This window comes from Schistocerca gregaria, chromosome 5 (genome assembly GCF_023897955.1).
Source record: "Schistocerca gregaria isolate iqSchGreg1 chromosome 5, iqSchGreg1.2, whole genome shotgun sequence".
NCBI classification, from domain to species: domain Eukaryota; kingdom Metazoa; phylum Arthropoda; class Insecta; order Orthoptera; family Acrididae; genus Schistocerca; species Schistocerca gregaria.
Window position 1 is genome coordinate 522,447,826 of NC_064924.1, and position 14,188 is coordinate 522,462,013.

The 14,188-nt window shown below is 42.3% G+C and overlaps 1 protein-coding gene across 2 annotated transcripts in view; it reads right to left on the bottom strand.

Annotated features, from left to right (window-relative positions):
- Positions 1–3,009: 3,009 nt before the first annotated feature.
- LOC126272321 (uncharacterized) overlaps positions 3,010–14,188 on the bottom strand; it is a 974,015-nt gene continuing 962,836 nt past the window's right edge. For both annotated transcript variants that reach the window (XM_049975103.1, XM_049975104.1), the window contains exon 15: positions 3,010–6,338. In XM_049975103.1, coding sequence (XP_049831060.1) covers positions 6,168–6,338 — 171 coding nt within the window. In that variant the 3' untranslated portion in view covers positions 3,010–6,167. The remainder of the gene's footprint in view (positions 6,339–14,188) is intronic.

The window sequence follows — 14,188 nt, forward strand, 5'->3', positions numbered from 1 at the left end:
TAAGAAATACAAACAACTGAATTCTGAAAATTATTGTCACACTTGGTTCACAACCATAATTTAACACTGTAGAGGAAATGAGAGAATGTAATGTCTGTGGTTAATAATAATCGCAGTGAAAGTTAGATAAAATAAGAGTAAATCGATTACATCTAGTAAAATGTGTGAGGAGAAATGACGAGGCCAGTACCATCAGTCTGACTGTTGGGGGAATAAAGAAGAAAGCGTGACATTTATGTATGTTGCGTATATAGTTTACTAAAGGAATTTTTTGTGCTCTAGGCCCCATTTAGTCAGGGGTTAATATACAGACCACCACTCACCTCTACTAACGTAGTTTTTGTTTATTTGTGACTCGGTACTCAGAGTATTGCATGGAATAATAGTGACCTTACCTAAAGAGCAGAGGTGGCATGTTGACTCGGGCTGGCCATTCATGATAATGGTGGTACTAATCCAAACATGGACTCAGGCTGCTTGTTAGGGCTCGTATAGCACAGTAATATTTTGAGTAACCCCCATTCATCTCAGTCATACTACTGGAGTACATATACTATGTGATCAAAAGTATCCAGTCAAATGGCTGAAAATAAATTACAAGTTCGTGGTGCACTCCATAGGCAATGCTGGAATTCAGTATGGTGTTGGCCCACCCTTAGCCTTGATGACAGCTTCCACTCTCGCAGGCATACGTTCAACCAGATGCTGGAAGGTTTCTTGGGGAATGGCAACCCATTCTTCACGGAGTGCTGCACTGAGAAGAGGTATCGGAGTCGGTCGGTGAGGCCTGGTACGAAGTCGCCGTTCCAGACCATCCCAAAGGTGTTCTATAGGATTCATGTCAGAAGTCAGTGCAGGCCAGTCCATTACAGGGATGTTATAGTCGTTTAACCACCCCGCCACAGGCCGTGCATTATGAACAGGTGCTCGATCGTCTTCAAAGATGCAATCGCTATACTTGAATTGTTCTTCAACAGTGGGAAGCAAAAAGGTGCTTAAAACATCAATGTAAGCCTGTGCTGCGACAGTGCCATAAAAAAACAGGGGGTGCAAGCCCCCTCCATGAAAAACACCACCACGCCATAACACCACCGTCTCCAAATTACACTGTTTGCATTACACACGCTGGAAGATGACGTTCACCGCGAATTTGCCATACCCATACCTTGTCATCCGATCGCCATATTGTGTACCGTGATTCGTTTCTCCAACAACGTTTTTCCAATGTTCAATCGTCCAATGTTTACGCTCTTTACACCACGCAAGGCGTCGTTTGGCGTTTACTGGCGTGATGTGTGGTTTACGAGAAGCCACTCGACCATGAAATTCAAGTTTTCTCATCTCTCGGCTAACTGTCATAGTAGTTGCAGTGGATCCTGATGCAGTTTGGCATTCCTGTATGATGGTATGGATAGATGTCTGCCTATTACACATTACGACCTCTTCAACTGTCGGCGGTCTCTGTCAGTCAGCAGACGAGGTCGGCCTGTACGCTTTTGTGCTGTACGAATCCCTTCACGTTCCCACTTCACTATCACATCCATATCCGCATCCAGTGACGTCTGTGGGCTGTGGATCACACGGTTGGTATCGTTGGGTCTTCATGGCCTGATCGGGTGGAGTTTTCTTTGTTTTGTTTTAATTTTAAATATCCCAAGATATCGGGATTTCCTAGTAATGAAGGAAAATTAAAAAGCGAGGTTGGTTACAAAAAAATGGGTACATAGTGCCTAGACAACTCTTAGCAATAGAAGCAGTGGCGTTAGTCCTCTAATATGATATAAACACAATCATTACCCTATAGAAAAATAAGTAAATTAGTTCTAAGAGTGGTAAGTAATACAATAAGGATCAAAGATAACTGCTTTTGCTCGTTATTGTTGTTAGTGTGTAAATACAAAGAATCAACTGAAGTATAAATAAATACAAGTAGCCAGAAGAAATTTTGACTTATATTAACAATAAGGCAGTGTCCTTCCAAAATGTAGTATGTTCAAAACAATGTTGATGAGGTATAGACACTGAATCATGGAATCATAAATATTAAATGGGAAATAGTTCATCTTTAATTAGAGCCTAATGCAAGTATGACAAGCGTGAGACCTAAGAGTATAATGATAGTTTTGGTGGCAACATTATATAATATCAGTAACGCATTTTGCCCTTTCTGGGCACCAACAGATTGTCTATAAAACAAGCAAACATTGTATTACAAACAAACAGAGGATGGAGCATGTTCCTATATTTTTATACTACGTAGTTAATATAAACTAAAAGTAATAGAAACTTAAATGTTCTTCATAAGAACATATAAAATGAAATCTGGACCTAGTTAAAAGAAAATTGCCATTACATCACCAAGAAGTTAGAAGAAGGTGGCGGAAAAATATGATAAACTATCACACGTTATCTTAAGCACAGCAGCAGACCCCCACCATAGCAGGCAAATGCCGGGATTGGTCCTTTGAAAGGGCACGGCCGACTTCCTTCCCCGTCCTTCCCTAATCCGATGAGACCGATGACCTCGCTGTTTGGTCTCTTCCCTCAAACAATCCAATCCAGTCCCCACTATAGCACCATGGACCAGGACCACGCTTACAAGATACACGCAGCATCAAACGCACGCAGCTCAGTATGCGTGCCAATGTACACTGCGATACTCGCCGTCTAAGGCAGACCATACGTTTTGTAACAAATATTTTTGAAGACCTGAAGTCGACAACAAAACCTGGCGAAACCTGTGATTGAAGATTAAAGAAATATTTATGCGGTCTTGGCTTTAGAAAGAGTTTTAGCAAATAAAACAATTCGCTTGCTCTCATTTCGCAATATGAGAAAATTCAATAATACTGCCAACAAAGTTTTTTGCAGCAATAATGGATGGTTCAGCCAAATTACATGGTAAATTACTGTGTTCTGTGTTGACACCTCGCATGTAAAGAGAAAGTAGTTCTCTTATCTTTAATTGAATGTCATATGGGGAAACATATTTTGAAATATAAGATTGGATACCATCGTAAATTATATTTTATTGTAGTCGTGTCAATTGGTTACATACAAATGTTAAGGTACTATAATACAGTTTTTGTACAAAGAATAATGATATCAGAATATAACATCCATCCAAATAAGTCTTTTATATTAATGGTGAGTCATTTTCCTTAACTCTGGATTGCAAACGGTTTGCACACCGTATCAGCTTCGGTTCAAATGATTCGTACTGCTATGGAGGGGCACACACACCTGTAATTATAGTATGGAGCGGAGCAGAAAGGGAGTTGGATTCTTTCCTCTGCTCTGACACACGTATTTGGTTACATTTTCGAAGCTGTGTACATAAGCTTGTGTCGGAAATTATCTCTCCTCTTCCACTGAACCAGCACAACGCCAAATGGCTACTTGTATTTAAGTGGCAGAAATAGAAAAAACACCAGTGAACGAGAGCTGAAGAGGATATCATGGGGTACGTTAGCAACATATTAAGAAAAATAGTGTGACAAAAAAGTGATAAATTTCTGCTGTAGCTGATGAATCATAATTAAGAGTGTACAATGACGTTCGTAAAGTGTAAGATAATGAAAGCAAAAACATACCAATGAATATGAGTTTACAAATCAACAGTGAATTTGTGATTGTGAGTCGCCGCTGACTTCAGTAGGAAGTATCACCCTACTTAGTAGAAATGTCTGTGAAATATAAACTTTTCGATTAATTTCTCTTCTAATTAGGCTCGAATTTCTCCAGCTGTCCATGGTTGCAGAAGGCGGCAGATGTATGCGGCCACCGACACTTTCTGCTGCTTACGTAAGACGACGACATGTGACGCCCGATACGGTCAGTGATGGACTTGTCTAACAGGAGCCACATCTTTATATCCAAGATTATCTAACATTAATCCTCCATATTTTTCTTTTTGGGGCCTTCTTGGGAGTGATTTGAAGACCTCTTTCATTGACCCGGTTCAAGAACTGAGCAGAGAATTTTACAACCTTATCAAGATTTACGAGATCATCCAGGGGGTGTCATAGACAATTTGCATCTCACTGCAGAGACGAGTATAGAGTTACATCCAAGTCCGAGGGCGACACGCAAGACACCTCCTTCAACTGGTACCAGTATACAGAAAAATGTACAGCACAACGGGCTGAAGTAGTATTGTATTTCTTGCTAAAGTAGACCGAGGGTGATATATGCGCCTGAGTCTTCGGGGATTTAAGCAAAACGTTTACATTTCGCATACATTTCTACCAACAAGGACAATAATTTATACTGAAGTCAGTATTCACAATTATGTGCAAACGTTTCGCTTGGAGATTCGTGTTTGGTGGAACGCTTTTGCTTCTATTGTCGTGCGCTTTCACCTGTCTCTGTTTTCGGTGTTAATTACAAGACGCCCAGTATAAAATCTAGCAGATCATGTTAACTTAAAGACAATGCAAGGTCCTCTACGAGAATTCGGGTGTATGAGGTGATTCCGTGGTGACGTTACGAAGTTTCGGGGATTACGAAGAATGGTAAATGTGTTGTTTGAGGTAAGGATCCCTAGTCCGGAAACGATCGATTCGAAAGTTATAAGCGAAAATCTTTCCGACAACTCTGACGCTAGAATATATGTACCGGTACTCTTGTTGCTAACATTGTAAGGAAGGCATCTTTCAGAGGTGGTAGTATGGACGAAAAGAAGAAAAAAATGGCAGGTAAACATAACCTCTCAAATGCACACTTTAAGAGCGATGAGACCCTGTTCCTTCTCGCTACTTTGAACTGTATCTCTTCTACTGAACAAGTACTCATAGCTTCTACGGGATGCATTTGCCACCCAATATTTACTGGACATTATTTCTTGTGCTGGTCCATACTACCTCCTTTAAAATATGGAAAGCAAACAGCTTGCAATGCAGGAGATGTGTTTCGCAATGAACAACTGCCAACAGCTCTTCATGGATGAATTTTAGGACTATGGTCCTCTGAAAGTTGCTTACCCTATAATCTCAGCCACAATAATGGTGGTACGTTTATTCCATTGTCAGAGGTATCAGACCGATTTTCAAAGTGATGGAATTACATTATAGTGGGAAAATATTGAGCTTCAACTTTATCTTCAGATATTGTCCTTATCGAAGAACGATAACCGCTTATAACATTCGACTCCATCGTTTTTGGACCAGGATTCCTTTTTTAAATTAATATATTTACCTTTCTCCGTCATCCCTGAAAGTGTGTAACATCACTACTGAATCATCGTGAGTAATATACTGAATACATATCAATATTTATAATTCTGCCGAAGCTGCGGTGGGAATAATCCTTTATAAACGGTGGTTAGTTTCGGACCGTTGATTTCATCGTAAGTACTGATACATAATACGACAGTTAACTGGTGGTGCGTGGCGAGGAAGACTGATAATGCACTGTACATGAAGTCGTCAATGTTACTCACTATTTGCAGTTGTGGCTATCTGCAAATATACTGGTTGTATTACGTGTCAATACTCATGACGAAAGAGATGTTTTTATAATGGACGTCGTGTCCAAAACTAGTCAACGCAAATAAATGATTTTTCTCCAAGCAGCTTCGACAGAAGTGCCAATAGTAGTTTTAATAAAAGGAAGTTGCTGACATGTTTTCCTGCATGATACTGGATGTCCATAAATATCATTATGCCAGTCTATAAAGAGGTTGATTTTTTATATTTATCTCCAAAAATTGTTTGATTCTATTGACACGAATGATATGAAAATAGATGCATGATTGTGTCTAGAAGTAAAATATTCTTAACATAATAGATCAGTCACTGTCGTCTCCCCACGATAAATATGTCTTAGTTCTGTAGCCTATTGTGCTCAATTAAACAGTCCGCGGTTGTCTGACGGGTGCAGAGCAATGAAAGGAAATAATTTTGCGGTGGATTAAGAATGGGAGGGAACACCGGCATGCAAACCACTAGAGTTTGCGGTATCTTACGAACAGCACAGTGTCCGTACCCCGCCCTCGGTCCCCCTGCTACCGCCCCCACGCGCCTCCTGTGAGGTGCACAGTGCCCCCGCCCCTCCCTCCTCCCCCCCCCCCCCCCCCCCCAGCCAGGGCTCGGGCAGCCGCGTCTCGCCGCGGTAACCACTCAGCGGTGTTGGTGGTGGTGCGGCAGCGTCGGCTGCGGGTGGCGCGGCTACGAAACCTCGATGCCGGTGTGCACCTGGCCGCTGGAGGTGTCGGAATCGCTGCGATCCTCGACGCTCCCGCTGCCACCGCCGGATGACGTGGCGTTCAGGTGGTAGCCCATCTCGTGGTAGCGCACCGGATACGTCAGCTGGTTGCCCTTGTCCCACGTGAACAGCTCCTGTCGACACACGCGAGCAGTAGGTAAAAATTCAGGTATTATAAGACTTCCGTACGTTAACGGAATTCTGCTTCGCGTCCATATACAGGATCAACAAAATATCCTCCTCTTGTTGTCGAATACACAGAAACTAGTCCATATACACCGAAGCTACAAAGAAACTGGTATAGGCACGGCGTATTCAAATACAGAAATATACAGAGTGTTACAAAAAGGTACGGCCAAACTTTCAGGGAACATTCCCCACACACAAATAAAGAAAAGATGTGATGTGGACATGTGTCCGAAAACGCTTAATTTCCATGTTAGAACTCATTTTAGTTTCGTCACTATGTACTGTACTTCCTCGATTCACCGCCACCAGTTGGCCCAATTGAAGGAACGTAATATTGACTTCGGTGCTTGTGTTGACATGCGACTCATTGCTCTACAGTACTAGCATCAAGCACATCAGTACGTAGCATCAACAGGTTATTGTTCATCACGAACGTCGTTTTGCAATCACTGCAATGTTTACAAATGCGGAGTTGCAGTTCGATATATGGATTAGCACGGGGCAATAGCCGTGGCGCGGTACGTTTGTCTCGAGACAGATTTCCAGAACAAAGGTGTCCCGTCGGGAAGACGTTCGAAGCAATTGATCAGCGTCTTAGGGAGCACGGAACATTCCAGCCTATGACTAGCGACTGGGGAAGACCTAGAACGAGGAGGACACCTGCAATGCACGAGGCAATTGTTCGTGCAGTTGACGATATCCCTAATGTAAGCGTCAGAGAAGTTGCTGCTGTACAAGGTAACGTTGACCACGTCACTGTTTGGAGAGTGCTACGGGAGCACCAGTTGTTTACATACCATGTACAGCGTGTTCAGGCACTATCAGCAGCTGATTGGCCTCCACTTCTGCGAATGTGTCAATGTGTCACAATATGTCAGTCCTCATTTCACTGCAAATGTTTTCTTTAAGGATGAGGCTTCATTCCAACGTGATAAATTGAAAATTTTCACAATCAACATGTGTGGGCTGACGAGAATCCGCACGTAATTGTGCAATCACGTCATCAACACAGATTTTCTGTGGACGTTCGGGCAGGCATTGTTGGTGATGTCTTGATTGGGCCCCATGTTCTTCCGCCTATGCTCAATGGAGCACGTTATCATGATTTCATGCGGGATACTCTACCTGTGCTGCTGGAACATGTGCCTTTACAAGTACGACACAACATGTGGTTCATGCACGACGGAGCTCCTGCACATTTCAAAGTGTTCGTACGCTTCTCAACAACAGATTCGGTGACCGATGGATTGGTAGAGGCGGACCAATTCCATGGCCTCCACGCTCTCCTGACTTCAACCCTCTTGACTTTCATTTCTGGGGGCATTTTAAAGCGCTAGTCTACGCAACCCCGGTACCAAATGTAGAGACTCTTCGTGCTCGTATTGTGGACGGCTGTGATACAATACGCCATTATCCAGGGCTGCATCAGCGCATCAGCGATTCCATGCGACGGAGGGTGGATGCATGTGTCCTCGCTAACGGAGGACTTTTTGAACATTTCCTGTAACAAAGTGTTTGAAGTCACGCTAGTACGTTCTGTTGCTGTGTGTTTCCATTCCATGATTAATGTGATTTGAAGATAAGTAATAAAATGAGCTCTAACTTGGAAAGTAAGCGTTTCCGGACACATGTCCACATAACATATTTTCTATCTGTGTGTGTAAGGAATGTTTCCTGAAAGTTTGGCCGTACCTTTGTGTAACACCGTGTGTAAGCAGGCAGAATACTGTGCTGCGGTTGGCAACGCCTATACAGGGTCTTTCATTGATCGTGACTGGGCCAAATATCTCACGAAATAAGCTTCAAACGAAAAAACTACAAAGAACCAAACTTATCTAGCTTGAAGGGAGAAACCAGATGGCGCAATGGTTGGCGCGCTAGATGGAGCTGCCATAGGTCAAACGGATATCAACTGCGGTTTTTTTCTGCATAGGAACCCGTGTTTTTTATTACATATTTGTGCAGTACATTAAGAAATATCAATGTTTTAATTGGACCACTTTTTTCGCTTAGTGATGGGTGGCGCTGTAATAGTCGCAAACATATCGCTCAAAATTTTAGACGAACAGTTGGTAGCAGGAAGGTTTTTTTTAAATTCAAATACAGGACATAGGTACGTTTGAAAATTTTATTTCGGTTGTTCCAGTGTGATACATGTACCTTTGTGAACTTATCATTTCTGAGAAAGCATGCTGTTACAGTGTGTTTACCTGTAAATACCACATTAATGCAATAAATCCTCAAAATGATGTCCATCAACCTCAATGCATTTGGCAATACGTGTAACGACATTTCTCTCAACAGCGAGTAGTTCGCCTTCCGTAATGTTCGCACATGCATTGACAGTGCGCCGAGGCATGTTGTCAGGCGTTGTCGGTGGATCATGAGAGCAAACATCCTTCAACTTTCCCCACAGAAAGAAATCCGGGGACGTCAGATCCTGTGGACGTGCAGGCCATGGTATGGTGCTTCGACGACCAATACACCTGTCACGAAATATGCTATTCAATACCGCTCAACCGCACTCGACCTATGTGCCGGACATTCATCATCTTGGGAGTACATCGCCATTCTGTTATGCAGTGGAACAGATTGTAGTAACATCGGTACAGAACATTACGTAGGAAATCAGCATACATTGCACCAACAATAAAATGGGGGCCAATTACCTTTCCTCCCATAATGCTGCACCATAGATTAACCTGCCAAGGTCGCCGATGTTCCACTTGTCGCACCCTTCGTGGATTTTCCGTTGCCCAATAGTGCATAGTACGCCGGTTTACGTTACCGATGTAGGTGATTAGAACGCGTGCAAAAAAATCTGTCATCGTCACGTAATTTCTCTTGTGCCCAGTGGCAGAACTATACACGACGTTTAAAGTCGTCGCCATGCAATTCCTGGTGCATAGGTATGTGGTACGCGTGCAATCGATGTTGATGTAGCATTCTCAACACCGAAGTTTTTGAGATTCCCGATTCTCGCGCAATTAGTCTGCTACTGATGTGCGGATTAGCCGCGACAGCAGCTAAAACATCTACTTGGGCATCATCATTTGTTTCGGGTCGTGACTAACGTTTCACATGTGGCTGAACACTTCCTGTTTCCTTAACTAACGTAACTATCCGGCGAACGGTCCGGACACTTGGATGATGTCGTCCAGGATACCGAGCAGCATACATACAACACGCCCGTTGGGCATTTTGATCACATTAGCCATACATGAACGCGATATCGAACTTTTCCGCAATTGGTAAACGGTCCATTTTAACACGGCTAATGTATCACGAAGCAAATACCGTCCGATTGACGGAATGTTGCGTGATACCACGTACTTATACATTTGTGGCTATTACAGCGCCATGCATCACAAAGCGAAAAAAGTGGTCCAACTAAAACATTCATATTTATTTACGTACTACACGAATGTGTAATAAAAAACAGGGGTGACTATTTAAAAAAAAAACGTTGTTGATATCCGTTTGACCTATGGCAGCGCCATCTAGCGGGCCTACCATAGCGCCATTTGGTTTCCCCCTTCAAGCTAGACGAGTTTTGTTCTTTGTAGTTTTTTTGTTTGATGATTATTTCGAGAGATATTTGGTGCGGTCACTATCAATGGACCGCCCTGTATAAGACATCAAGACTCTGGCGCAGTTTTCAGAACTGTTACTGCTGCTACAACGGCCGGTTATAAAGGCAAGTGGGTTTAAAAGTGGTGTTAGAGTCGGAGTACGAGTCACAGGACACAGAATCCCCGAGCTAACGATCAAGTGGGGATTTTCCCCTACGACCATTTCACGAGTGTACCGTGAATATCAGGAATCCGGTAAAATATCAAATCTCCGCCATCGCAGTGGCCGGGAAAAGATTTTGCAAGAACGGGACCAACGACCACTGAAGACAATAGTTCAACATGACAGAAGTACAACCCTTTTGCAAGTTGCTGCAGATTTCAGTGCTGGGCCTCGAACAACTGTCAGCGTGCAAACCATTCAACGAAACATCATCGATGGGAGCTTTCGGAGCTGAAGGCCCACTCCTGCATCCTTTACTTCTATCCTGGGCCCGTCAACACCGTCATTGGACTGAAACTTCCTGGCAGATTAAAACTGTATGCCCGACCGAGACTCGAACTCGGGACCTTTGCCTTTCGCGGGCAAGTGCTCTACCATCTGAGCTACCGAAGCACGACTCACGCCCGGTACTCACAGCTTTACTTCTGCCAGTACCTCGTCTCCTACCTTCCAAACTTTACAGAAGCTCTCCTGCGAACCATGCAGAACTAGCACTCCTGAAAGAAAGGATATTGCGGAGACATGGCTTAGCCACAGCCTGGGGGATGTTTCTAGAATGAGATTTTCACTCTGCAGCGGAGTGTGCGCTGATATGAAACTTCCTGGCAGATTAAAACTGTGTGCCCGACCGAGACTCGAACTCGGGACCTTGGTTCGCAAGAGAGCTTCTGTAAAGTTTGGAAGGTAGGAGACGAGGTACTGGCAGAAGTAAAGCTGTGAGTACCGGGCATGAGTCGTGCTTCGGTAGCTTGGATGGTAGAGCAAAGGCAAAGGTCCCGAGTTCGAGTCTCGGTCGGGCACACAGTTTTAATCTGCCAGGAAGTTTCATATCAGCGCACACTCCGCTGCAGAGTGAATATCTCATTCTGGAACCGTCATTGGACTGTTGATGACGGGAAACGTGTTACCTGGTCGGACGAGTCTCATTTCAAATTGTATCGAGAGAATGGACGTGTACGGGTACGCAAACAACCTCCTGAATCCATGGACCCTACATGGCAGCAGGCTAGTGGAGGCTATGTAATGGTGTGGGGTGTGTGCAGTTGGAGTGAAATGCGACCTCTGTGTAAATACCACTCTGACGGGTGACGCGTACGTAAACATCCTGTCTGATCACCTGCATTCATTCACGTCCATTGTGCTTTCCGACATACTTGGGCAATTCCAGCAGGACACTGCGACACCCCACACGACCAGAAGTGCAACAGACTGGCTCCAGGTACACTCTTCTGGGTTTAAACACTTCCACTGGCCACCAAACTCCACAGACATGAACGTTATTTAGTTTATACCTTGCAACGTATTGTTCACAAGAGATATCCACCCCTCGTACTCTTATGGATTTATGGACAGCCCTGCGGGATTCATCGTGTAAGTTCGCTGAAGCACTACTTCAGACCTGACACATCGTGTTGCGACACTTCTGCCTGCTCTCGAGGGCCCAACACGATATTAGACAGGTGTACCAGTTTCTTTGGTTCCTTCGAGTATATTACAAGAATAAACGACATATAAGCATATAGTCAAATTGCTGCCTAGAGTGCGTTCTCTCTGACAGTGATTTTTTGGATTGTTGAAATTAGCAAAGTAATTAATGGACTGTTTCATGGAAGGTAAAATTACTTCCCAACAAGAAATTACAACGAAATATCGGCTACACAGGCTTCGCCTGGAATATGTCAATGAATAGTTGTGTAAGTTTAGGTTATTGTCATAATTTTTACTTTGGCACCACCTAGTTACAACCGAACGAAACATAATTTTTGTGCCATATGCGTTTCGCCTTTATTCTTTGCACAGAATATGTAAATATTTTTGTTTATACAATTTAGTTTACATTTAGGACGTTGTACATAATCAGTTGTGGCAGTTTCTGCTTTTCTATGAGATAGCAATAATTAAATTTCTACTTAAAATTTTGCGAATGTTGATCTGCATTTTGTCTTTTTCTTCCTTTGCTAGCGCTGTTCTTCTCATTATAATTGCCGTTTGAAAATTTGTTTTCAGACTTCACCGGACTAGAAACTGAACACTTGTTTTGATGTTATGTTTTTTCGTTGGTGTTATCGGCTGTCTAATGTTACTGTCAACTCTTGAATATGTTTTAAAACATGGTACGAAAAACACATCAGGTATTGTAAGTATAAAAAAAACACTTAATATTTGCAGAGCCCTTAGAATAAAACAACCACCATCCTAAAAACATGCAACGATATGAGAACAATCCGAATAAGCAACCATAAAAAATATCTGATACAAATACAGTAAACTAACACATCTAGAAAACCATTGCTGAGAAGTAATGTGATGAATGAGCAAACAAACGTCAATATACACTCTCTAATAAACTTAATAAAAGGAATTATAAGGTAAAAATCTCTCTCTCTCTTTGACGCAAACACCCCCCCCCCTCCCCCCCCCCCCCTCCACACACACACCAGCTCGAGCATACGTACTCACACCATTACCATACAAAAAGTAAGAAATTGTGTATACCTTCACTTGTATCACACCAAAGGAAATAAATACCACGTCGCACATACACACACACACACACACACACACACACACACACACACACACGCAACCGGGTCACAGATATCACAAAAACACATTCAGTAGTTGGCAGTTGTCAACACCACCTAAAACGTAGCATTGTAACAAGTGTTGAGTTCCTAAGCCTGAAAACAAAATTGCAAATGGCAACTATAAGAATAAGAGTAGCAGTAACGAAGAAACAAAAACGCAACATATAGATCAACATCAACTGAAATCTGTAAGTATAATTTAAATTTTTATTAGATCATAGAAAATCAAAAAGTGACACAACTGTTTCTAAGCTATATACGCAACATCCTAAGTGTAAACTAAATAGTAGAAAAAATATGTATACATATTCTAGGTTACTGAAGACGCCATGCAGAAAATGAAGGCGAAACGCGTTTGGCATACAAATTATATTTCCTTCAGTTGTAATTAGACCAGGCCAGGCAAAGCTCTGCACGGAAGCCATTTCCTCCAACGCTACTCGCGTAGTGACGTGAAGCTTCGCTGTAACCCACAGTTAGCTTGTTTATTAGCAATAGTGTGGTGCAGCCTCTCTTAGGCTGATCCCTAAAAGAACAGGCTTTCGCATGTTAACTGGCTTAACTTCTTAGGAGTATCGCTGTTTTGTTAGTCTGCTAGCTCTTGGTGTTTTGTTCAGATTTACTCTCATAAATATTGCTCTGTCGTTCAGATTGTCAACTTGGCTATTGCTGTATCTATTATTTTGGGTTTTATATGGTTATTACTGTGACTGTTCTTGTGTTTCAGTTCTCAACAAGTCGAAGCAAAAGAATACTGGAAAACATGCTTTCAGTGAGGAATGGAAGATTGAGTAATTCTTTTTACACAATTCCAATGAAATACTCCAGTGTTTAACATGCACAAGTAAAAAATGCTCAAGTCAAAGCAACGGTAATAATCTTGTTCGACATTTCTCTTCGCTCCGCAAAATATCACACGGACGTTACTAACATGACGAACTATAAAGAAAGAGACATAAGAGAGGTGTGAACGATCAAGTCTTAAAGAAAGATTTTGTCTTTGTGCGGATCGATAGCCTTCAATTGCTTAATAGAGGAAATAATGGTCCGCACTTGATTGTAATGTAGACGATCTTTATTTAAATCGGTCTATTACCTAATATCCTCTAGTTCTTATTTTCAAGCAGCTGTAGAAACAAGGTGGAAGAGCATCACATTGTCTGGATACTTCTTAATATATCACCATGTACAAGTAACACATTACACACCTCACATAAACATAGCACTTTACCATGTGAAATACCTATTTGCATGTGTACTGTTGTGTATGACATGTGATAGTTGTCAAATTATTTTCAACACACGTAAAAAGTAGACTTTATATTCCATCCTTACATTGAGATGTTATATTCCCTCAATTATTGTGAATGAATCCACACTAATATGATAGCTGTAAACATCATTTTCGAACT